This window comes from Babylonia areolata, chromosome 27 (genome assembly GCF_041734735.1).
Source record: "Babylonia areolata isolate BAREFJ2019XMU chromosome 27, ASM4173473v1, whole genome shotgun sequence".
NCBI lineage: Eukaryota > Metazoa > Mollusca > Gastropoda > Neogastropoda > Buccinidae > Babylonia > Babylonia areolata.
Window position 1 is genome coordinate 38,094,096 of NC_134902.1, and position 26,145 is coordinate 38,120,240.

Here is a 26,145-nt window from a genome sequence, read left to right on the forward strand (position 1 = left end):
AGACAGTCATTGATTGTGTGACCTTCTATCCCATGAGCTATTGCGGCTCCAAGGCTAATGTCTCTGTTGTGTGCTTTGTAAAGCGTGTTACACTGTAGAACAGTGGCCGCCGATTGGTTAACATATTACATTAGGCGCGTTTTCTAGCCAATCAGCCAAGACCTTTTACACGCACACGCGAGATGTGCTCCAACTCCGTGTCGCCATTGTGTGTCGGATGTTTTGTGCACAATTTGTAACATTTTTACCTTGCACAAGGAAACAGTTAACTTTTCAGATGTGAAATCCACGGTTGCAGTTGCACGCAGAAGTCTTTGGACGTATGTAGCTTGAAGATAAGGTGGGTAATTCTTTAATTAGAATAGTAAAGCGAGCGTTTGTCTGCAAGCCGGATAAAGGCGCAAGCTGGAACACTGTAGAAAACTTAAAATGAATCGACAACAAGACTCATTTTTCGTTTAATTGGACTGGTAACTTGTTTGAACTGTGTTTGTCAATCACTTCGTTCGTTACGACGTATGGTTTGGTGGCAGACACAACAGCAGATCTGAATTTAGCTTCTCTATCCAGCCCGAGTGGGGCAATATCCACAATTTTCCCCTCAAGATGGAATGAGTACAGAGTTGTATTCACAACAAGGCGTCACACAGGGATCTGAGGGGAAGAAATGTGCATATTGCCCCTGAGTGGAGGTGCGTCCTGAAGATGATCTTGCCTTTCAAAGATATCATGTGGATCTCGATTGAGTCTCTTCAATTTCAAGGCTACTGCTTGAGCAGTTGCGCTATAGCGAGCGTAAATTTTTACACATTGTAAAGGGTGACATGACCAACCGATAATAATGATAATAATAATGTTAATAATAATAATGATAAATCATAATTTTTCATTGCCGCGATATCCATTACCAATGAATAATTTTTCATTGGCGTGATATCCAGTACCTATGCTGCTCAAAGTGCCTTTCATCATCCAGTTGAATGTAGACATACCTTATAAAATATTTCAACAGCTCTCTGCCAACAACAACAACAACAACAAAAATATATATATACATATACTATGTATTCATGTGAATCAAAAGCACGTTCAGAGGTGAATCAGATAATAAAAGCTATCAAGTAAATAAGGCTCAGATTAAAACAAAATGGGTTTCATAGAACACACACATGTGTGTGCGCCCGCCAACATTAAATATCAACTGCACTTAAAACAGAATTGCATAAGCATTGAAATATTTCTGATGTAGAATTCTGTTTGGACATATTAACATGCATGCACACTTTCGCATGTGTACTGGAACAGCGCACCCTCACACACACACACACACACACACACGGCCACATGTTGGGATTAAAAATAACCAGATAGAAAAAAGAGACATCTAAGACCGAACTACATAAGATACACAATGCATTAAAACAGGATTACAGAAATGCATGTACAAAGATACTTGCTAACAAACATACTTTGGTTTAACTGTTCTGCCCAGAACAAAAATGCTAATGGAAAAGGTAAGTTTTCAGATCTGACTTAAAAGAATGTAGATCAGAGGCATTTCTAAGAGATGAAGGTAGAGAATTCCACACTTGGGCAACCTGAGCTCTGAAAGACCTATTTCCGGTGCATTTCAGTTTAGTCCTTAGGACTACATGTATAACTATAAGCAGCATTTCAGAACTGGATCTTAATGTTCTGTGTGGTTCATAAGTTTCCAGTACAGAGGAGAGATACAGTGGAACTGGAAGAGACTTGTCAAAATGTTTGAAGGTGAGTGTCGCCAACTTATAGTGAATGCGGGACATTGTTGGACGCCAGTGTAACTGATCCAGAAGAGGTGTAACATGATCAGATTTCCTTTTGACAAGAACCAGCCATGCAACATTGTTCTGAATTTTCTCTAATCTTTGGATGGAGGAAGATGGTAAACCTGGAGGAGTGGAATTGCAGTAATCCAGTCTGGACAGGATGAAAGAGGAAACCAACTGAGCCATGTTTTTCTGTGTTACGTATGGTCTGATTGAGGCTAGCCTATGATTGGTACGAAGATGAAAGTTACATTAGCGATGCAAGAATGAAATGTGGTCATTATTAGTCAAGGTTTGATCAAGATGTTCACCCAGGTATTTGGCTGATGTTTGAAATGATTAGCATAATGATGCTGATCACCAGGTTGAATAAGGAACCAAAAATAGTGTGTATTACTGAAAAAGACTATGAGTGACTGAAAAGTTCGCTGTATTACCCCCTCCCACTATTCCCACTCCCCCTTGCCTCCCTATACCCTTCCCTGTTAAATTCTTATGTCAAATAAGTCAAGATTGATGAGCGATGATAGCATACAGAAAACATTACAGTTGAGTATAATTTAGTAATGCATGCACAAGAGAGGAGAAATTATTCTGTGGCAGTACTTTGATGTTTTATGTGAAGTGGCTATGGGCAGGAGAACAGAACAGGCATTAATTTACTGAACATGATCCAAGTGCCTCAGCAGCAGTTCAGGGTATCCCCTTGTGTATGACCTTATGGTGATCCTACAAATGTTCTGTAAGTATATTGCCAGTGCTGAAACTTTGGCAGAATTAGCCCGACTGTGGTTTGCATACTGGGGGAAAATTTTTAAGTTGTAACACAAGTAATTCAATATGCATTAAAAAAAAAAAAAAAAAAAAAAAAAAATTACACATACTTAACCGTGACCCAACTAGTGCAGACTAATATATTTAGCACCACCTCTAGTCTCTGTCTCAGTGGGTGTCAGATGTTCTTTTCATTTTTACTGATGGTTTGTCCTGTTAGTTTTAATACATTATGAGGTTGAACCAATATGTTTATATCCCCATATAATTTTAAAGGGATATCATTATCTCATCTACACCTGTTGCCCTGCTTAGGACATAGGCCATCAACAGGTGGTTTCTAGCCATCCCATTTAATGTGTACTGTTTTCAATATCAGGCATTTTGTCTTTTGTATTGTTTTATGATGTTGAACCTGTATATATCATTATATGTATATATCCCATATAATTTTGAAGTGATACCATTTCATCTACACCTGTTGCCCTGCTTTGGACATAGGCTGTCAACAGGTGCTGCCACTCAGTGTCAGGCCATCCCATCTATTATTAAAGGTGTGCAGTTTTCAAAATGTCTAAAGTTAGTTTTAAGCCCTATGTCAGATTTTTGAATCTTTATTTGAAACAGTCCTTGTTCTTGTAGATCTTTGCACTTTACCTTGACTTGAGTCAAGAAATCATGAATGTAAAAAGAAATGTATGTGTACGTGTTGTGTGACAACGTCGGACATAGCTTGGAGTTGGACAAGTGCTTGCTCTTGCACTCAACCTGTTAGTGTTGCCAAGATCAAGAATTGAACTTGTAAAATTTTTGAAGAAAGTCCACTATCCAGTCAGAGTGAAGACAAAGGTTGTGGCATGACAGTGGAGTATAGAGAATATTGGCGGAAAACTGTGCAGTTTTCTTCCTCGTATGATTTCAAGGAGCTGTTTGGTCTCTTAGCTCTTTAGAATTTTCTCTGCACTTACATTAGTTACAAACTGCATCAACATTGCTGACTTTTGTCTGAGTGACCTTAAACTGTAATTGTATTGCAGATTGATTTATAATTGCATGCCTTTGTGGCTGCTCAGCATTGCTGATTTTCCGATTTTCAACATTCTTTGTCAGTTTGTGCATATTTATGACCACAATACGTTAAACTGGGAGAAAGGTGGAGAGCAAGAATAAGGCTTGGTACCAAAGCACATTATAATTGGAATCTGTAACTCACAGTGTAAGTGTAACAGTATTTTGACTGAGTTCAAATTTATTTCAAGTTTCAAAATTATTCCATATCTTAATCTCATTAAAATGTCCAATTTTACACATTTAAAACAAAAATGAACTTTTTTTCCCCATATAGATTATATATTGTTAACATGTGATCACAATGCAAGGATGAAGTAGGAAATAAAAAAAATGATTGAAAAAAAAAAGTAGCAAAAACAACAAGAAAACCCCCCACAAAAACCACTGCAGAGGAGGCTTTAACTTCGAGGAAAAAGAAAAGAAAAGATCAAAGTGATATAATTTGCTGAGAAGCGATCTGTCAGAATTAGAAAATGATATTTCATGTAAAACTGAATAAAAAAAAAAAGGGGGGTTGAGGGGAAGAATATAATTTACTCGCAGTTATTTTACCTTGCTGATTGTGCACTGTAGAGATATCAATCTGTTCAGAGACTGAGAGATGATATCAGTCTGTTCAGAGACTGAGAGATTCAGGTTTTTCTGCAGATTTGTAGTTTGCCATGAAAGAAAATTAGTGATGGTACTTGTAGTTATACCATGACCAGTCACGGCAATGGAAGGCAGTTTCGTTCAACTTCAAGGTAACACTTACAGAATAAAAACAAAAGAAATCTTCCTACAGCTGTGGTGAATGTGTTGTCTAATTTTAAAAAGTTCTTGATCTTATTCTAAAGTTATTAAACTAAAGGTCCCATAGCCTTTCAGGGCATTGAGGCAGTGAATTGATATCCTCAGTGTCCCTAGAGGGCTATCCATGGGAAAGCAGGGCCCAATCCTTTCCGCTGTTTAAACCTGTTTGATCTGGCACTTACTAAATTATGTTCCCAACGGACCGAACAGCGACTTAACGCTTACACAGGTGACGTACTAACAGTAACGCATCAGATCAGGATTGATAATTGGGAATGTTGTTGCTGTGGTAACTGGGAATAATGTTACTGTGAGGCGCTACTGAAACTGCGAAGGTGAAAACTGAAATTGCTGGTAACGGTATGTATCAGTGCCTTTTTTGTCCCAGTAGATATAAAATTGGGAGGTGTTCTGTGTGAATTGTAGATTTATTTTAATCTTATTTTATTATTATTATTTAATGATATTTATAAATTATATCAATCTAAACTTAAATTCCATCTTTGGGTTTACAATTTTGACACACTGACACAAGAGGTCATCTTGGTGATGAGTCATGTATCATGATATTGCACATTCATTCTGATGTAATCGACAAAGATAGATTTTTCTTTTGCTGTTGGATGCGTACAATGTATACATAAACTAAACCAAGACAATACGTAAAGCCACACAAACATATGATAACATAGTTATATGATAGATACACATGTGTACATACACAGTATACATTCATACATACACAGGCGTATGGCACATCTGCACATTGAATTGTAGATTTATGATAATGGCAGTAAAGTGCTGTAAATGTGCTCCAATTTACATCAGATTGCACCATTTTTAATGTAAATTAAAAATAATTTTCTGCGGGACCCCACAAGAATTTTGGCAATTTTTTATTTTCTTCCGTGGGAGCCCTGACCTTTGCAGACAAGTTTGTAATGTTTTCCAGTATATATCTATATCTATATAGATAATTCCTAGTGGTCCATATATGGACCAGGATTTTTACTTCCCCCTTCACTGGATCTTGAGTGGTGGTCTGGATGATAGTCATCTGGATGAGATGACAAACTGAGGTCCTATGTGGAACATGCACCCACTGCACGTAAAAGAACCCAAGACAACAAAATGGTTTTCCCTGGCAAAATTCTGTTTAAAAAAATGCAGTAGTTGATTGAAAAGTAAATACTAAAACAAAAACATTTGTAGACTGAAAAAAAAACACCAAAAACAAAAACGGGGTGGTGCTGCACTTTCTTGACATGCTCTCCTTGGTGAGGCTGAGAGCAGACTGAATTTCACACAGAGAAACTTGTTGTGACAAAAAGTAACACAGCACAGTGCAATGCAGTACAATGCAATAGAATACAATGCAATACATATTACAGTACAATACAGTAGAATACAATACAATTTTAGTTTACCACATGTGTATGTTAACAGAAACACATCAGATAGGTATAGTCACTCACAAGCATTGCAGGCTGCTAGGTTTTAATCCCTTTCACTTTCCAGTGTCAGTCGACTCAGTGTCATAATAATGATAACACTGCAGGCAGTGCAGCAGTACTACCTACTTCCGGGAGGTTATCGGCCGTAGTTTCGTTTTCTCCGCATAGGCGGATAGTAGTTTGCACAGGACAGGAATGTCAGACCCCTGCCAGAGTCTGCACTAGTTGGGTCACGGTAAGTATGTTATTTAAACGTAATTTTAGATAGAAAATTTCTTTTGTGGACTGATTCAGTGACTGATACTGTGAATGTGATAATGATGTAGCTGAGAAGCTCCTAAGGGTTGGAGGAAGAGAAAAATGAAAAGTAGTGACTATTTTTCATTTTCCTTTATTTTACAAAACATTGCAAGAGAATAGCTTCAGAAATGAAGAAGCTACAAGTACAACTGTACAACTACAAGCTTTTGAAATGAATGACTGTAAAATAGGCTGGGCCAGTGGGAAGAAGTAATGCAGATGTTTGTGAAAATTTTTATATATATATAAAATGCTGGGTTATCATTATGCTGAAATGATGCTGATTATGGCTTTACTAATGTATACAATGTATAATTTATCTGAAATCAGTATCATAAATAAAGCACAACATAAACTGAGCAATCATACAGAGAAACAAAGTTGATTAAAGCAAAATTTATTGGTGATGATGATGATGATGTGCACAGACAGGCGCCTGGCCCCAGGGCACAGTGTGTGAATGATATGCTGCATGATCAGTCTGCCTCTTCTCTTTTCACTGTGTTTGTGGATGACTGAAGACAGAATCCAGTTGGGAGTGATCCGTGTTGGGTTCATTTCCTGTGTCTTGTGCCGTATGGTACTGGCCAAAGTAGTCCGTGGCTTTTTCTGGTCTTCCTTCCATTCCTGAACTGAGTGAGAAGTTATGGAATTCATTCTTCAGCTCGTGTTTGAACAGCAAAAGATGTGCTGAAAATTGTTTCCAAGCCCAAGCCAGCTGTCGGAGATATGACCATAAGTGCAGATAGTTTTCTGATTGGACAGCTGGTTTTGTGCTGGATAATTATCATCATTTGAAATATGAATATTTCAAATTTGATGCTCAGAATTGGATCCGAAGAAACTTTGCGATAATGCATGAGGGGTAAAAATGTATTAAAGAAAATTAGTGTTGCTCTTGATGAGATGAAGCTTACCTTCAGTAGGCATGTATTATAGGATGTCAGCATTCCGCCATGTTATTTTCTTTTTAATTTTATATGATAACAAACTTAAAGATTGGAATAAGATCTATTCTGATACAAATTCTTGTTTTAATTCAGCTGACTGCAGAGAGCCTAATCCCCTGTGGAATCAAAACTTGGTCATAGAAATGGAGAATATTGGTTGAATCATGAAAGACTGCAGGAAAGGCACTCAGATTACCGATTGAAGTAAAGCTGACAGAACTGAGGTGTGTTTGGTTCTTTGGCTTCAAAGACCATCGGATTTTCATTTTGTCAGTCTGCAAAGGCACTGAATGCTTTGGTAGGGAAATGGTTCAGAAGAAAGTAAGGAGCATCTTTTGAGTTAGAGACTTAATGGGTATAAGCTACCAAGTGCTTGTGTGTGTTTGATTTTGAGCTCAGGACAGCATTTTCAGATTTTGAGAGTGTAGAGTACATTTTGATAGTGCAAAACACATGCAATGTGTTTCAGGTTTGCTATGGCAGAGGTGAGTGAGGCCCAGTCAGGGGCCAAGACAGCCCAGGAGGCTGATTCTGGCGTTTCTTCAACCTCCACAGACCATGACCCACAGCCTTCCGCCACAAGCAGCTGACCACGTCACCCCCTCACCCCACCTCACCGTCTCCACCCCAGCCTCCTCCTCATCTTGCAGCCTTCCCAGCACTGGTGGCGGTGCCTCGCTGATGTCTGGCAGGTCTCAGCACCCGATCCTGTCGACACCGTCAGTGGGCAGTGGTGCTAGGGCCAGCAGCAATCCCTTGGGGGTGGACTCGGGGTCTGCTTCCACCGTCGTCACCTCCTCCCTCTCTACTGTGCACAGCTCCAGCGTTGTTGCCTCGTTGGCGTCAGGGGGTGGGTACAACACCAGCGTCATCACCACCCTGGCATCGGACAGCGTGTGCAGAAACAGCGTGACCACCACACAGGCCTACGTCGCCAGCGCGTTGGAAAAGACTTTGGCGTACAAGGCTGACAGTACCGTGATGTCTGGCAGTGGACCTGTGTCGTCAGGAAGCAGTGTTGCAATATCGTCATCGTCAGGCAGTGGCGCCATCTCATCCACTGGCAGTGGTCTGTCACTGGGCAGCAGCGCCATGTCTTCGGCGGGCAGTGTGGCACCGTCAAAGAGCCACAAGGGGAAAAAGTCGGGTGGCAAGAAGGCAGGTGGCAGTAAATCTTCGTCTTCTGCCAGCTCTGCTGACGTGTCTACTGCTGCTGCCACCGCCAATGCCTCCTCTGCTCCTTTGGACTCGGATCCGACAGGTATTGGTGGTGGGGGTGGGTGGGATGGAGAGTTAATTCCCTTGCTGTCGTTAGCAAGTATAAGGGTGTAAGGAGATAATGAGAGGTACTATACAGTATGTACTGGTGGACTATGACATTAGAAACATGTGTTGCTGGTACTTTCAGGTTAAATTTTTTTCTCTGAAGTCTGTTATGTCCGACAGTAACGTTTATGCACTTGTCATTCTTGATTGGTTTGGACTTGCATATATGTTATGATGACACTAGTAACAAGAATTGGGGATGATTTGGGCTGGGGTTAGGGGGTTGGGGGGGAGGCTGATTGATTATATTGATATGCTGTAGGGATGGGTTTAATATTTTCTTTTTTTATTTTTTATTTATTATTTTTTTGAAAAGGTTGCCTTTCTGTTCTTAAGGAACTCTTTCATTCCTGCAGCACGGTTTTCCGGTTTACAGGAATTTTACCCTTCATTCCTGGAGGCTGGAAAACCGTGCAGCAGAGAATTCCTCCTTTTCTTCCTGCGGCCTGAAAAATCGGAAGAAGATCTTAAGCAGTGCATCTCCAGACCATTTTACAAGTTTTTGGCTGATTGTTCTGGATATTGATTTTCTTCTTTCTTGCAACACTTTCTCCTAATTATTTTTCCCCCAGCAATTAAGGGATTAATTTTCTTCTTTTTCATCTTTCGTGGGCTACAACTCCCACGTTCACTTATATGTGTTTGAGTGGACTTTTTCCTGTATAACTGTTTTTACCCCGCCATGGAAGGCAGCCATACTCTGTTTTTGGGGGTGTGCATGCTGGGTATTTTCTTGTTTCCATAACCCACCGAATGCTGACATGGATTACAGGATCTTTAATGTGCGTATTTGATCTTCTGCTTGGGTATGATGCACACGAAGCGGGTTCAGGCACAAGCAGGTCTGCACATGTAATGATACATGTATAATCGGAAAAAATCTACACCCAGGCACTGTTACTGAGATTTTAACCCGGGGACTTCAGATTGAGAAGTTCAACACTTTAACAACTCGGCTATCACTTCGCCCGTCAGAGGGGTGAATTATACTGAATATAATGATAACTTGATCTTTCACTTCCTCAGGTCTCTGTGCTCAGCTCTTACAAGTCTGGCCTTAAAACTCATCTCTTCCCAAGATAGCCTACCTTCCCTGCCTCTTCCTTGTCTTTTATTTAGTCTCTCCAGTTTCTTCTTCTTCTTCTGCGTTCACTCGTATGCACACGAGTGGGCTTTTACGTGTATGACCGTTTTTACCCCGCCATGTAGGCAGCCATACTCCGTTTTCGGGGGTGTGCATGCTGGGTATGTTCTTGTTTCCATAACCCACCGAACGCTGACATGGATTACAGGATCTTTAACGTGCGTATTTGATCTTCTGCTTGCATATACACACGAAGGGGGTTTAGGCACTAGCAGGTCTGCACATATGTTGACCTGGGAGATCGTAAAAATCTCCACCCTTTACCCACCAGACGCCGTCACCGTGATTCGAACCCCGGGACCCTCAGATTGATAGTCCAACGCTTTAACCACTCGGCTATTGCGCCCGTCGTCTCTCCAGTTTTAGAGTGATGCATGCGTGTGAATGACTGGTGTGAAAGCGCTTTGATTTGTCTCTGCACAAGATTCAGCTGTATATGATTACTATTACTATTATTATTATTATTGTAGATTACTGGATATAACTCACCTGTGCGGGACGGACATTTTTTCCAGGAGGCAACACCTCTCACAAGCTGCTACAGGCGGTGCGCTCCTTTAGCATGCCCTTCCCCCTGCCGGTGCCGGTGTACAGCCAGGCGGTGCAGGCGGCGCGGGCCTCGGGCAACGTGCTGGCTGAGCGGGCCACCATCGTGCGGGAGACGGTCAAGTTCTTCCTGATCCACAAGTACTGGTGGACCACCGAGGACTACGACCGCATCGCTGAGCTGGTTGTCGACCAGTTCCCTGAGCTGCTGGACCCCTCCACCAATCCCCCTTATGTGAGTGGTGGTTGATGTTTGTGGGCTGGGGGGGGGGGGGGGCAGTGAGAGGCAGACTTGCCAGTTGCCACTACACACACACACACACACACACACACACACACACACACACACACACACACACCCCACCACCAACCTGCTTTATGTGAGTGTTTGTTGGGGTGACGGTCACATGAGGTATGGGAGGAGGGGGCGGGGGGGGGGGTGACAGTCACATACCTGCCAACTGCCACTGTGCATGCACACAAACACATGTGCATGTGCTTGTGCATACAGAGAGACCCCACTACCAACATATCTCATTGAGTGTTGAGGAGTGGGAGGTGGGTGGGGGTGGGGGGGACAGTGAGCGGCACAACTGCCACTGTGCACACGCGCGTGCGCGCACACACACACACACACACACACACACACACACACACACACACACCACCACCACCACCACCAACCCACCTTATGTGAGTGTTGGTTGGGGGTTCACAGAATGTGGGAAGGTGGGGGGAGGTAACAGTGAGAGGCAGACCTGTCAACTTCCACCGCATACACGCACAGCCACACACCCCTTTAAAAAAAAAAAAAAAAAAAAAAAAAAATCCCCTGCTATGTGTTCCCACAGAGCAAGGTGAGGACGGACCTGTCCATGTGTGCCCGCAACATCCGGCGCATCACCAAGAACCAGGAGAAGCGCCGCGGGAGTCCCGCCAACACCCTCAAGGACGGCTCGGCCAGCAGCCAGGGGGAGACAGCAACCCCCCCACCACCACCACCACCACCACCCTCCCAGCCGTCGCAGGCCCTGGCGCCGAAGGCCAGCAAAGGAGGGGGTGGCAAGGTATGCTTGACTGTGTGCATACATTGTATGTTGACACATGTACATATGTGCATATATGAGCAAATGTATACATAGTGTGTGCGTGCGTTTTGTGTATGTGTGCGTCGTGTGTGTGTGCGTTTGCTTGTGTGGGGATGGGGCAGGTATGTGTAGTAATATGTATCTTCGAATGTATGCTTGTGTGTGTGTGTGTGTGTGTGTTGTGTTTTTGTGTGTGTTCAGTTTGCTGGTTACTTTAGGGTGTGTATATATATGCAACATTGATGTAACACGTTATGTATGATATTATGTTTTGTAAAGCATCTAGAGCAGTTTTTCTAGATAGATAACAATATAAGTATCTGCTGTTATTACTGTTATTGATATTGTTATTAGTGGGGGTAAAAACAGTCATACACATAAAAGCCCACTCGTGTGCGTACGAGTGAATGTGGGAGTTGCAGCCCACCAACAAAGAAGAAGAAGAAGATATTATTTTTCACTACACATACTTAACTGTGACCCACTAATGCAGACTCTGGCAGGGAAAACGAAAGTAGCTAGATCCTGTGTGTATTATTATTATATTGTTATTAATGTTATTATTATTTTGATATTTTTTTAATATACATTTTAACATTTTAATTGTAATCACTATAATTAAGGGTCGGTGGAGGTGTATTTCTGGATAGAGTGCTGTTGTCAGCTATTGTCATTATTATTTGTTGTAATGTGGGAATAATCAGTGTGTATAATGTGATGTGTTTTGTAAAGCGTGCAGAGCCGTTTTCTCGATGGAGTGCTGCATAAGTATTATATAACTGATATAACTGATGTTGTTGTTATCATCGTTAAGGGTCGGCGGAAGAGCAGCGCGGCGCCCTCTATCAGCGTGCCCACCATGGTGACCTTGGCCTCGGCTGCACAGATGCTGCCCCACACGGCCCACACTGCTGCACTGCACACCCCCACCCTCTCATCACAGGACCCCAAAGAGGTGGTTCGCTTTCTGTCCTGGCTGTGTGTGGTTGTGTGTGTGTGTATGTGTGTGCGTGTGTGTGTGTGTGTATGTGTGTGTGTGTGGGTGTGTTTGGTGCTGTGTGGGTGTGGAGGGGAAGGGAAGGTGGGTGTGTGTGGGGTTGGATGGGAATGTGTGGGAGTGTGTGTGTGTGTGCGTATGGGGATTTAAGTGTGCGCACGCGCGCACGTGTGTGTGTGTGCGCCTATGGGGATTTAAGTGCGCGCGCGTGTGTGTGTGTGTGTGTGTGTGCGTGTGTGTGCAGTATGTGTGTGTGTTAGTGTGGAGTACTTATGTGTGTGTGAGTGCCCAGGATCCCAAAGTCTTCACTTTCGTGCATGCTGCTCTGGTCTTGTGTGTGTGTGTGGTGCTGCATAGGGGCTGGGGATGGGAGAGGGATATGGCTGCATGTGGTTGTGTGTGTGTGAATGTTTGTGTATGTGGGGAGGGTGGGGGTGTTTGTGTGTGTATCTGTGTGAGTGTGTGTGCAAAAGTGACTGTGATGGTGCATGTGTTAGTGTGTGTGAATATTTGTGTGTGCGGGGGCGTAGGGGGTTGTTTGTGTATGTGTTATTTGTGTGTGTGTGAGTTATGTGAAAGTGCCTATGATCCTGTGATTTTGTGCTTGCTGCTCCAGTGAGTGGTGTGGTTGATTGAATATCATGATGGTTGACTTTTTTATGTTTTGTGTGTTAAGGATTTAGTGCAGTGTTGTAATGTTATATAAGCTATCGGATGCGCTGGTGTTGGCCCTGTGTTGTGTTGATGAATGGCGTTCACGGGGGATGGGGCTGGAAGCAGTGAGAAGTAAACCTGAAGTGGCCCAGCTTTGTGTTGCAGCTGGCCAACCTGCCCTACCTGCTGTCCTCCACCTCCCCCATCAGCACCACCACCACCACCGCCACCACCACCACCAGCTGCACGGTGCTGCCCCCTGTGGCCCACTTCCTGGGCCACGCCTCCTCCTCCCACACCCACCACCACCACCACCACCCCACTGGGGGCATCGTCTTCCCCTCCCTCCTGCCTGCCACCCACGCCGCCCACCATGCCACCTCCGCCACCTCCCAACCCTCCCCCCCGCCACCCATGTCTTCTCCTCCCCCCGTCGCCTCTGCTGTGGGAGGAACGGCGGGGGTGGTGGAGGAGGGGAGGGCAGAGGGGGTGGGGGTGCAGGAGGGGTACGCGGACAGCAGCACACTGTCGCTGTCAGGGGCGTGGCGGGCGGACGCCCAGCTGCCGGACCCCCTGCCGGTGCCGCCGTACTCGGAGAAGGTAATGAAGGCCAGGAAGTCGGGCGTGACCAAGTTTGAGCGGCCCCTCATCATCCGCGAGACCGTTCTCTTCTTTCTCTCTCTCAAGTACTGGTGGAGCAGTGTCGACTACGACCGAATCTCCCACTTCGTGGTCGATTACTTCCCTGACTTGAAAGACCCCATGCTAAGCCCTAACATGCCGCCCAACGTGAGTGCGCTCTCCCACCCCCCCCCTCCCTCGGGGGTTGGGGTTGCTGCTGTTGTGCCCGCTGTGTCGTGGCTCTTCTCGTTGCCGTCGTCTCTCCAGCGTGTCCCCCCCCGCCCCCGGATCCCCCCACCCCACATAGTCGTTGTCTCGCTCTTGCATGGTCGTCCCTTTCAGTTTGTCGTTTCTATGGTAGTTTTCTTTTTTTTTTTTTTTCTTTTCTTTTTGGTGTTGTCACTCTATTCTTGTTGAAGGTGTTGTGGTGTGCTTGCAGGTTTGAGTTGTGAGTATTGCATCAGTTTTTGTCAGAACAGAATTTCTCTGTGTTAGATTTGGGCTGCTCTATTCAGGATGAATGCATTGCCGCAGTGTAGCAGCCAGTATTTTTGTTGTTGTTGTTTCTGGGTTTTTTTCTGCCTCAGAGTGTATTTTTTTCATTATCAAAGTGGATTTTTCTTAGAATGTTGCCAGGGACAACCCTTTTGTTGCTGTGGGTTCTTTTACTTGTGTGCATGCTGCACATGGAACCTCAGTTAATCGTCTAATCCGGATGACTAGCACTTAGACCACGACTCGGTTTAGTGGAGGGGAGGGCAGAGTATCCCAGTTTGAGTATGGGGATCGAACCCATGGACAGTTGGTTGCATTGGCACTGGGTATCTTGAGTCTTCAGTCGATGGTTCCTTGTTTGATGTGGCGCTGACTGATGGGCATACTGTGTGTCGTGTGGTTAGTGTTGTGGACGTCCTCTTGTCCTCTGCCCCCCCCGCCCCCCTCCCTGTGGGTTAGTCTGATAGACATGGTGAGCATTGTCTTTTTCCTGTGGGTGGTGTCGCATCTTATGGACGTCCTGTGGTTTTGACTGTTCTTCAGCTTGCTGTCATGCTTAGCAGTGCACATAGAGCAGACCGTTAGAGGTGGTTGCTTTTGCCAGTATCAGACCTGATGAAAATATAAAGCAGAGCTTTTGATAAGTTTAAAAATGTGCCAGGGACTCTGTCAAGATTTTAAAGTTTAAAACGTGCCAGGACGCTGTTACCGTCTTTCCAAGTGGTCACAGACTACCTACCTCTCTGTTGTTGCACATTCTAATCAAATCTGAATTGCTGCATATGCACAAAGGCAGGCATACCTTGCAGCCAGGGGTGTCTGGGCTAAGAAGTTGTGAAGGGAAGAAACTCTTGGTAACAGATGACCCTGATGTCAGACTGAAACTCAAGATTTCCTCACTTTTTATGTGCTCTGTCTTGAAATATTTACAATGTTATTTAGATCTTTGAACTTGCAGTGAGTCCTTTCCATTTTGAAGTGTCGGGGGAGGAATATGGATGTGTTACCAGAAGCCCAGAGGAGTGATTGCTGTTCATTTGCCCGACACACATGTGTGGCTGACCTTTAGTTTCAGTTCAGATGAAACCTGTCCAGTTTCAGTCAGAAAACAAAACCTTGAAGGCTGAATTTTGAAACCATTCTTGGCAGACATTTGACCCCATAACTGATAACAGCAGACGGTGGGGATACTGAAAAAACAACAACAAAACCCCACAGCAGGCATAAAGCTTTCAGCTGAAAACACAAAATGTTGAAATCTAGATTGAAATCAGAAATTTGGTCGCGAGCAGGCATGTAGAATGCAGAGATGAAAGGAAAAAAAGTTGAACGTGGGAGCCATTATATCGCATCTTCGGTTTGAACAGTGTTTTCTTTGAAAAATACAATGAATTAGGCAGGCAACAAGGAAGACAACACAAAATACAATGAATTAGACAGGGCAACAAGGAAGACAACACAAATACAATGAATTAGGCAGGGCAACAAGGAAGACAACACAAATACAATGAATTAGACAGGGCAACAAGGAAGACAACACAAATACAATGAATTAGGGCAAAAGGAAGACAACACAAATACAATGAATTAGGCAGGGCAACAAGGAAGACAACACAAATACAATGAATTAGGGCAACAAGGAAGACAACACAAATACAATGAATTAGGCAGGGCAACAAGGAAGACAACACAAATACAATGAATTAGGGCAACAAGGAAGACAACACAAATACAATGAATTAGACAGGGCAACAAGGAAGACAACACAAATACAATGAATTAGGCAGGCAACAAGGAAGACAACACAAATACAATGAATTAGGCAGGCAACAAGGAAGACAACACAAATACAATGAATTAGGAAGGGCAACAAGGAAGACAACACAAATACAATGAATTAGACAGGGCAACAAGGAAGACAACACAAATACAATGAATTAGGCAGGGCAACAAGGAAGACAACACAAATACAATGAATTAGGGCAACAAGGAAGACAACACAAATACAATGAATTAGGCAGGGCAACAAGGAAGACAACACAAATACAATGAATTAGACAGGGCAACAAGGAAGACAACACAAATACAATGAATTAGGAAGGGCAGCAAAAAAGTCTGATATTAAGTCCTGTCGTGTTTCTCACAACACCAGCCAGGTTTGGCAGGCATTGTACCGCATCTCTCAACCATTCAGTGGCGGCAGCTGGACCTTGGGTCAGCAACAGAAATCACAAATGTCGTAAAAAAAAAAAAAAGGGAGTCACTGTCAAATGGTTGTAATACGTGGAAATTGTTGGGCTTGCCGTTTTGGCAGTGCAGGTAATGAGCCGTGTGGTTCAAGGTTGGATACCTGTAGACACAATGCACCTGTTGCTTGTCACAGTTCAATGTCAGTTATCTGAAGTCTGGTTCAGGGGTTGATGCCTGTAGACATAACATACCTGTTGAATGTCAGTTATCTGAAGTCTAGTTCAGGGGTTGATGCCTGTAGACATAACGTACCTGTTGAATGTCAGTTATCTGAAGTCTAGTTCAGGGGTTGATGCCTGTAGACATAACTTACCTGTTGAATGTCAGTTATCTGAAGTCTAGTTCAGGGGTTGATGCCTAAAGACATAACTTACCTGTTGAATGTCAGTTATCTGAAGTCTAGTTCAGGGGTTGATGCCTGTAGACATAACATACCTGTTGAATGTCAGTTATCTGAAGTCTAGTTCAGGGGTTGATACCTGTAGACATAATGTACCTGTTGAATGTCAGTTATCTGAAGTCTAGTTCAGGGGTTGATACCTAAAGACATAACATACCTGTTGAATGTCAGTTATCTAAAGTCTAGTTCAGGGGTTGATGCCTAAAGACATAATGTACCTGTTGATGGTCAATAATTTGAAGTCTAGTTCAGGGGTTGATACCTGTAGACATAACGTACCTGTTGAATGTCAGTTATCTGAAGTCTAGTTCAGGGGTTGATACCTGTAGACATAATGTACCTGTTGATGGTCAATAATTTGAAGTCTAGTTCAGGGGTTGATACCTGTAGACATAACATACCTGTTGAATGTCAGTAATTTGAAGTCTAGGTCAGGGATTGATACCTCTAGACATAATGTACCTGTTGATGGTCACAGTTATTTGAAGTTGTGTAGTTCAGGTGTTGATACCTGTAGGCATAGTTACTTTTAGTCATCTGGTTCAGGGGTTGATATATATGCAGACACCAGTTGATTTTCAGTTTTATGAAGTCGTATAGTTCAAGGTATGATGTTTGTAGACGAAACACACCTGTTGATTGTCATAGTTAATTGAAGTCGTTCAGTTCAGGGGTTGATACATGTAGACATCTGTTGACAGTCATAATTAATTTTGAGTCATCTAGTTCAGGGGCTGAAACCTGTAGACACGAAACACCTGTTGATTGTTGCTCATAAATTGCTTAGGCGTTTTCTTTGATGTTCTCCAAAGATGTTGTACTCTGTTCTTTCTTTCTCACTACCACTTCTCTTTTCTTTTTTTCTTTTCTTTCTTTCTTTTTTGACTCACTTGTGTAAACAAAGTGAGTCTATGTTTTAACCCGGTGTTCGGTTGTCTGTGTGTGTGTGTGTGTCTGTGTGTGTGTGTGTCCGTGGTAAACTTTAACATTGACATTTTCTCTGCAACTACTTTGTCAGTTGACACCAAATTTGGCATAAAAATAGGAAAAATCCAGTTCTTTCCAGTCATCTTGTTTAAAACAATATTGCGCTTCTGGGATTGGCACAAAAAAATAAAGAATGAAGCCTAATTATATGCAAACTGCATTTACTGTTATATTTATATTTTTTGTATTCTCTAAACTTGGCACTTTGATCTGATATTCTGACCCAACAGCTAGAGCAGTCATTATTATCATTTTTTGTTCAAACAGGAACTTCTTTTGCTAAGCATGGAATTTTTATTTATTTTGCAAACGTTTTGCTGCAGATAGTAAAAAGGGGAAATTACTCTGTAATGCTTGTGGAGTTAATTTGCTTTAAACTGATCTTTCTCATCTTAAACATTATATTTTGAAACAAGAGAGGCAAGGCCTTCAAGACTCACTTGTGATGCACTTTAAAAAAAAAAAAAAATCCAAGCTTTTTATGTATTGAGTATAATTTCAAAATGTAATGTTTAAGATGAGAAAGATCAGTTTAAAGCAAAGTAAGTTCCCCAGCAGAGTAATTTCCCTTGTTCTGCTATCTAAACCAAAACGTTTGCAATAAATAAAACTTCCATGCTTAGCAAAAGAATTTCCTGTTTGAACAAAAAATGATAATAATGACAGATCCTTTGTTGGGTCGAATATCAGATCAAAGTGCCAAGTTTAGATAATACAAAAAATATAAATATAACAGTAAATGCATTATACTCAATACCTAAAAACTTGGATTTTTTTAAAAGTGTATCACAAGTGAGTCTTGAAGGCCTTGCCTTTCTTGTTTTTTTTTTTAATCTCTCTATATATAATACAGTATAACTGTGACCTTGTGTATGAAGACAATTTAGTACCAGTATTTTGCAGGTGTACTTTTTTCTGTGATGACAGCATCGTTGCTTTCCAAAAGAGAGGTTATTAAGCGTGAAATAAAAGACATGGCTGCAGTGACTGTGGCAGGGCAAAAGCTGCTAGAAGGATTTCTGAACAGTTCTTGCGATTTGGGTGTTAAAACATTAGCCAAAGCCAATCTCTTTTTAAGAAGCACCTTCTTGGAGATTGGCTTTGGCTGGTGTTTGAAGCTTAAACATCTCTCAAACTTAAGTGGATTTTTCATAAAAGCCTTTCACATATGATTTCACTAGTAAGCTGTTCGTTTATGTATGTTTAACTTTACGGTTTTATTGAGCTCCCATCCCCGGGGTGTGTGAGCGATGATCTGCATTATCATAATTGTTATCTTTATCATCATCATCATCATCATTATCATTATTATTATTGCAATTATTATCATTTATTAGTAGATGCATTATCATTATTATTATCTTTATTGTAATTATTATTATCATCATTGTACTTCTCGTCATCATCATCGTTATTGTTATTTGTGTGTCAGATGATAGTGTGTCAGAGGTAAATGAAATGACTATCACAGGTGTTGAGTGCATAGCATTATATGGAAAATGCAAAACTACAAATTGTGGCAAAAACTAAAAGTGGTCCATGGGTGTATCTCAACTGTTAATTCATACACGTGTGTATAAAAGCCAAAGTCTTCAGTAGAACTTAACTGTTAACCAATAACCGTATGACATGTTGCATATTGAAGTTTACCTGTCACAGTGGCAGTGAGGGCTGTCCCCAAGGCAAGGGTAGCTGTAACTGAGTGTGTGGAAGCACATTTCAGCAAGCATGGCAGTCAGATCTTTCAAACCCCCACTCAGCCAAAGACTGTATACATGTGCCTTTCGCTGTCTTAACCAGTGTGCTAATTTCCTGTATCATTACACACCTCAAAGTCCGATTTTGAACGTAAGATCCACCTCTCTTTTAAATTTTTTTTTTTTTTTTTTTTTTTTAAATCAGTGACGAACAGCAAGGTAGTGTTCAGGCGGACATTTTGTTGATTTGATTGATTTTATTCATGATTGGTCAGTGACTGGATTACAAGATAGTGTTCAGATGGATATGTTGTTATGTTTGATTTAAATTTTATGATTTTGTTAATCAATACTTGGCTTATTATTTTTTCTTTTTTGGTGTTTTATATATATGTATTTATATATTTAAAAAAGTTATTTTTACGTCTTCAAGGGCTTTGAACTCTAAGAAAAACTGATGAATAAATGTTTAATTACACATACTACTCTGTGACCCACTGGTGCAGACTCAGGCAGGGGTCTGGATTCCCCGTCCTGTGCAAAATACTAGTCCTCCATATGTGGAGAAATTGAAAGTAGCTGTGCAGCTAGTATTTATCTTCATCATCATTATTATCATTATTATATATGTATATATATATATATATTTTTTTTTTTCAGCGGCGCGTACGCACGGACCTGTCCCAGACGGCGCGCAACATCCGGCGGCGGGAGGTGATGCTGCGTCGCCGTGGTGACAGCCGCTCTCCTGAGGCGCGCTTCACGGCTGTGGGCACGGTGTCTGTCCCTCCCCCTCCCCCTCCTACCCATGGTGGTGCCCAGCAGATCACCACTGACTTCTGTAATGAGCTCTTGGCCGCTGCCAGCATCATCGAGAGCCGCACGGCCGCTCTGCATCAAGGGGACGTCAACAAGGCCGCTGAGAACCACCACCACCACCACGCCCAGCAGGCTGCGAGGGACACCTCGGATGCCATCATCGCCAGTGTCATCGCCCACACGCACACCGCCAGGGCCATGGAGGGGCCCGGCGCCTCGGCGGAGAACGGGAAAGAGACAGTTGATGGAGCCGGCAAGGAGACGGAGGTGGGGAAGTACCCCTACAGCTTTGTGGGGGGTGAGGTTGGTGGAGGGGGAGGAGGGGCGGTGAACTCGCAGCAGCTGGCGGTGATCAAGCAGGAGGCAGGGGAGGTGGTTGGGGGCGGGGGGGATGGGGGGGAGGCGGACCACTTACAGCAGCAGGCGTGGCTGTCGTCCATGTCCCAGGCCCTGTCCATGCAGCAGGCCCTCTCCTCTCTCTCCACCCTGCCCCCACATGTCTCACATGCCCTCTCTGACCACCTCCTCACCACCTCCTCCTCCTCTCACACCTCAGCCACCACCACCACCCTGGCTCCCCCTGCCCATCAGAGTACTGGAGGGGCGGCGGTTGCTGCCGGCAGCAACAGTGGATCATCTTCATCATCGTCATCGTCAGCTCAGCACCTGTCTCAGTCTTCTGGTTACGTTCTGTCCACCCCCACCCCCAGCGCCTGCACCATCACCACCTCCACCGCCACCACCCCTCCGGTCTCCTCCTTGTCCCTGGCGGAGGCGGGGTTGGGGGTGTCGGTAGGGGTGGGGGCGCTGTCGGAGGCGTCCCCGGTGGACCGGATGTCTGCCATGGCCATGTGGCGCTCCTTGGGTCTGCCGGACCCCTTACCAGTGCCGCCGTACTCCATCAACGTGCTGAGGGCACGCGACTCGGGCAACACGGCCTCGGCCCGGCCCCGCATCATCCGGGAGACCACGCAGTTCTTCCTGGCCCACAAGATGTGGTGGACCGCGCCGGACTACGAGCGAATCTCTGAACTGGTGCTGCGCGAGTTCCCAGGGCTCAAATCAGTGGTGAGTTGCCTCTGTTTGTGTAAGTGTGTGTGTGTGTGGGTGTGTGTGTATGCTGCTTTTGTGTGTGTGTGTGTGGGTGTGTGTGTGTGTGTTTTGGGTTTGTGTGTTTGTATGTGTGCGTGTGTGTTTGTGAGGGGGTCTGTGTGTTTCTGTGTGTGGGGGTTTGTGTGTGTGTGTGCGTGTGTATTTGGGTTTGTGTGTTTCTGTGTGTGGGTTTGTGTGTGTGTTTGTGTGTGTGTGTTTCTCTGTGTGTGTTTTTGTATGTGCGTGTTTGTGTGTTTCTCTGTGCGTGTGTGTGTGTGTGTGTTCGGGTTTGTGTGTTTCTGTGTGCACTTTGTGTGTGTGTGTGCATGTGTGTGCGTGTATTTGGGTTTGTGTGTTTCTATGTGTGTGGGTTTGTGTGTATGTGTGTCTTATGACTTAAACATGTGACAGATTCAGTGCAGTTATGTGCATGTTATGTTAACACTGATATTTGTAAAAGTTATAAAAAAAAAAAAAAAGAATTATTGGTTCAATATTTTTAGTGCTTTCCATCATTTTGATCGCCATCTTGTCTCAGCATTTAAACTATTAAAGTCAGAAAGTCCAAGTATTATGATATGACACGTTTACGAGTTGCATATGAGCACAAGCATTGAAAGTGTGAAAGCCCAAAGTGTAATGGGTGTGTGTCCTGTGTTTTTCAGCATAACATCAAGAAGGACTTGGGGACGTGTGCCCGCAACATGCGCCGCCGCCTGCCCATGAGCAAGAGCAAACAGTGGGCCAGCTACCAGTCCCCCTCACAGGCTGCCCTGAAGGAAGGGGGGGAGGATGCGGGAGGGGAGGGGGGTGGTGTGACTCTTGGGGAGCTGGCCACCATGGCCAGCCTGCGGGAAGCTCAGGACAAAGGCCGGGTGGGGGGTGGCGAAGTCGTGGGGGGAGGTGTGGTTGTGTCGGTGGCGGAGGACCCCCGCCACCCCTTCCTGGCCTCGTCAGTCTACGAGCAGAACGCCTGGAACCTCTTCTACCAGCAGCAGTTCCCCGCCCCTGACCCCCCCACCACCACCACCACCCCGGCCCAGCCCTCGGCCCGCTCCACCAAGCGCAGCCTGAGCGAGGCGGGTGGGGTCAAAAGTTACGAGCTGGGGGAAAAGGAGCTGCAGGAGGCGCTGAAGCAGGCGGTGGCCCAGTCGGTCAGACAGCTGGGGGACGAGTCGGCTGCCCGCAGGCACACCATCGACGTGGCTGAGGCCGCCAAAGTGCGTGGTGGGGACCTGAAGCAGGAATCGTCGGGGAAGGCCGCCTCCAAAGCGACGTCGTCATTGGACTCCAGCAAGAGCGACAGCTACCCCGTGATGAAGGAGCTCATGTCGCATCCTGCAGTGTCCGTCAGGGACCCCAAGCTGAACCCCGACCCGGCCGCCTACCACGCCACATGGCCGGGCGTGGTGGTTGGGGGGGAGGGAGGAGGAGGGGGGGCAGGATACCAGCAGCAGCACCCCACGCCGGCCCGCGCCCACTCCCAGCCCCCCGCCTGCCCGCTGCGGAGCGACGTCAGCCTCATGGAGACATCAGAGGAGGCCCCCATGAACCTGACGTGTGCCCCTCCGGTCAGCAGCGCTGGCGATGGAGAGACCACAACCAAGAAGGCCAAGTTGGCCAAGGTGAAGACAGAGGGGAAAGCAGGCAAGAAGGGGGGTGGTGGGGGTGGGGGTGGGGGTGGCGCCGACTCGTTCAGCGCACGGGAGCAGGTGTGGTTCCCACACGGGTCCCCCTGGAAGAAGAGCGGGCAGTCCATGTTCAAGGCGCTGCCCAACCCGCTGCCGGTGCCCAAGTACTCGCACAAGCTGGTCAAGGCGCGAGAGGAGGGGTTGGCCTACCGGCACCGCTCGGAGATCATCCGTGAAACGGCCCGCTTCTTCCTGGCCTTCAAGTACTGGTGGTCCAGTGCTGACTACAGCCGCATCTCTGAGCTGGTGGTGGCCCAGTTCCCGGACCTGAAAGACCCGGTCACCCCTCCTGGACAGCCCAACTATGTGAGTCATGATAATGATGATGATAGTAATAATCATGTGAATTTTTATGGCACCTTTTCTCTGGACAGGGCTCTAGGTACTTTTGCAAAGTAAATACACGCATGCATTAATGCACTTGCACAAACACACAAACAAAACACACACACACACACACACACACACACACACACACACACAAAAACACATACACACACACACACACACACACACACACACACACATACACACTGTGACACACTCACACACACACACACTCGCACGCATACACACTCACGTGCACACATGCATGATAAGTACACAGTGAGAACAATGGAGTGGCGTGGGTGGTGGTCCATGTCTGTGTAACGTACATTGGAGTGGTGTGGGGGTGTATGTCTGTGTGTATATATCACTGTATTGTGTGTCTTTTTTTATATTTGAGGGCTGTAAATCCCAGGTTGTTTGAAATATATATGGATGGGTTTTTAGTTGTATGACCATTTCTAAGCTTGCCATTAAGGCAGCAAACTCCATTTTCAGGGATTTACTTGCTGGACATGGATCACACATTTTCAGGGACTTTTAATGTGTGCATTTGATCTTCTGCATGTATATACACACTGATGGGATGGCTTCAGACACTGGCAAGTCTGTGCTTTTGTTGTGGAAAAATCTCCATCTGTAATCCACTATTGGGATTATTGCCAAGGCCATTGGAAGTTGAGCTATATAAATCATTTGGTGATAGTGCTGGTTACCAGTTCTGTCTGTAATGACATATGACATATCGTGTATCACCAGTTCTGTGGTCCACTGTGGTCCACTGACACTGACACACAACATATATGCAGCATTATTCAAATACAAGAGTGAATGGTTGTGCAGCGGCGAGTGCAGAGGGACCTGTCAATGTGCGCCAGAAACCTGCGTCGAAAGAACACGCGGCAGCACCAGCTGTCGTCGGGGGAGGTGGTGACGACACCCGGCCCCAAGAAGGCGAAGGGGGGCGGGGGCAGCAAGGAGAAGAAGGGCAAGAAAGGGGCCACCATCAAGGTGGAGACACCCAGTGACCCGCCCTCCGCTGCCCAGCTGGGGGTGATGGAGGGGGCAGGGGGGGTGGGGTCCATGGTGGGCGCCATGCTGACCAACCCTCTCCCCCCCCTCTCCACCCCCACCCCTTCCTCCTCCTCCTCCTCCCTGGTGCAGGCCATGCTGCAGGCTTCTGTGGATCAGGCGCTGGCCTCCCTGCCCCCCCTCACCGCCCTCCCTCCCCTCACCACCCTCACCTCCATCCCCTCCATCGCCACCACCACCACCCCCACCCCCACCACTACCCACACATCCTCGTGGCACGTGCCGCAGCACAGCGTCCTGTCTCACCTGGTGTCGCCGGTCAGCACGGCGCCAGTGTCCCTGGCCGTCACCACCTGTGGCGCCACTCACGCCACCACTTCCTACCCGGCCTACACCACCGCTCACCCGCCCGCCTATTCCACCACTGCCGCCCAGCAGAGCGCTCACTCGGCCGCTCACTCTGTGTCGGTGGTGGTGACGGTCCCTGGTGGTGCGCCTGGCAAAGACGGTGGCGCCGGTGGTGTGGGGGTGGACAGGACACAGCCCTGGCCCGTCCTGGTCCCCGCCGCCAACGGCCTCAGCGACACCGCCACCCCCACCATGACCGCCACCACCTCAGCTACTGCAAAGCCGACCAAAAAGAAGTCTGCGGCCCCCAAGACACAAAGCCAGGCAGCGGGGTGGAAACAGGAGCAGGCGACTCACAGGTCAGGCGGGGGGCATCATGGAGGGGCCACCACCCCCAAGTCCACAGCCAGCATCCAGCCCAAGGTGGTGAAGCCTCTCGCCCCCTCAACCCCCACCCCCTCCGGCAGCGCCAGCAGGCAGCAGGCCCAGGCAGAGAGCAGTGGTCCGGGGGAGGGGAAGGGGAGGGGGAAGGTGCATTCGGAGGGAGGGGTGGGCAGGAAGAGTAAGGACGGAGGGCGTCACGGCCGGGGCCTGTCCAACACCACGGCCATCGTCACCCCCACGCTCAGTGAAGTGCATTCGTCCTCTGGAGCCACCAGCTCAGGTAAGCAGTGGCTGAGACCATCGACAAACATGCTCACAGGGCTAGGGGAGGGCGTTTGCTGGGAATGTGGAGATAGCTTTCACAGTCAGCAGCTGGGTTGAACAAAATCCTGTGTGACATTGTTCATGTTGATGATCAGTGCATTTTTTTGTTTTGTTTTCGTCATGTGGGCTAATCATTTTCATGGGTGGACTGGAGTACTAATTTCCATATTGGTTTTTTTTTTTTATATATAGTTTTTTGAAGTTATTTTTTGGCTTTCTTTCCCTTTTTTTAAAAAGTTATTTTTCTTCTTTTAATTTAGTGCCCCACTGAACTTGGTGGCAAAATTTTCAGCATTTACATCAGTCCATCCTATCACTCCCACCCAAGCATATTTGCAATAAGATCATTTGCAACTTTTTATTCTTTGATTTAATTCGTTATTGTTTTTTTTTTTTTATATTATATATGTTTTGTAGTTCTTGTTGCAATGGCCAGTTTTGTTTTGCGCTGTGACCTGAGTAAAAACCCGGTGTCTGTCAAACACTGGAAAGGGGAACAGAGGGATGTGATGATGGTTACAGTGCTTTGATAAGTAAGGGGGGTAACAGAGGGACATGATGATGAGATTACAGAGGGATAAATAAGGGGGGTAACTGATGGACACTATTTTAAAATCATGGTTACATAGAGATAGATAAGGGGGTTAACTGAGGGATGTGACGATGGTTACCGAGATGAATGAGAGAGGTAACTGATGGACATTGTAATGGTTACAAAGAGATCAATAAAGGGGGGTAACTGATAGATGTGATGATCCTAAAGAGGGATAAATA

The 26,145-nt window shown here is 45.5% G+C and overlaps 1 protein-coding gene across 1 annotated transcript in view; it reads left to right on the plus strand.

Moving 5' to 3' along the window:
• The first annotated feature begins 210 nt into the window (after positions 1 to 210).
• LOC143301365 (uncharacterized) overlaps positions 211 to 26,145 on the plus strand; it is a 33,439-nt gene continuing 7,504 nt past the window's right edge. The window contains exons 1-9 of the mRNA XM_076615604.1: positions 211 to 340; positions 7,619 to 8,410; positions 10,135 to 10,400; positions 11,017 to 11,232; positions 12,068 to 12,208; positions 13,070 to 13,504; positions 20,015 to 21,241; positions 21,931 to 23,262; positions 24,127 to 25,327. Coding sequence (XP_076471719.1) covers positions 7,708 to 8,410; positions 10,135 to 10,400; positions 11,017 to 11,232; positions 12,068 to 12,208; positions 13,070 to 13,504; positions 20,015 to 21,241; positions 21,931 to 23,262; positions 24,127 to 25,327 — 5,521 coding nt within the window. The 5' untranslated portion in view covers positions 211 to 340; positions 7,619 to 7,707. The remainder of the gene's footprint in view (positions 341 to 7,618; positions 8,411 to 10,134; positions 10,401 to 11,016; positions 11,233 to 12,067; positions 12,209 to 13,069; positions 13,505 to 20,014; positions 21,242 to 21,930; positions 23,263 to 24,126; positions 25,328 to 26,145) is intronic.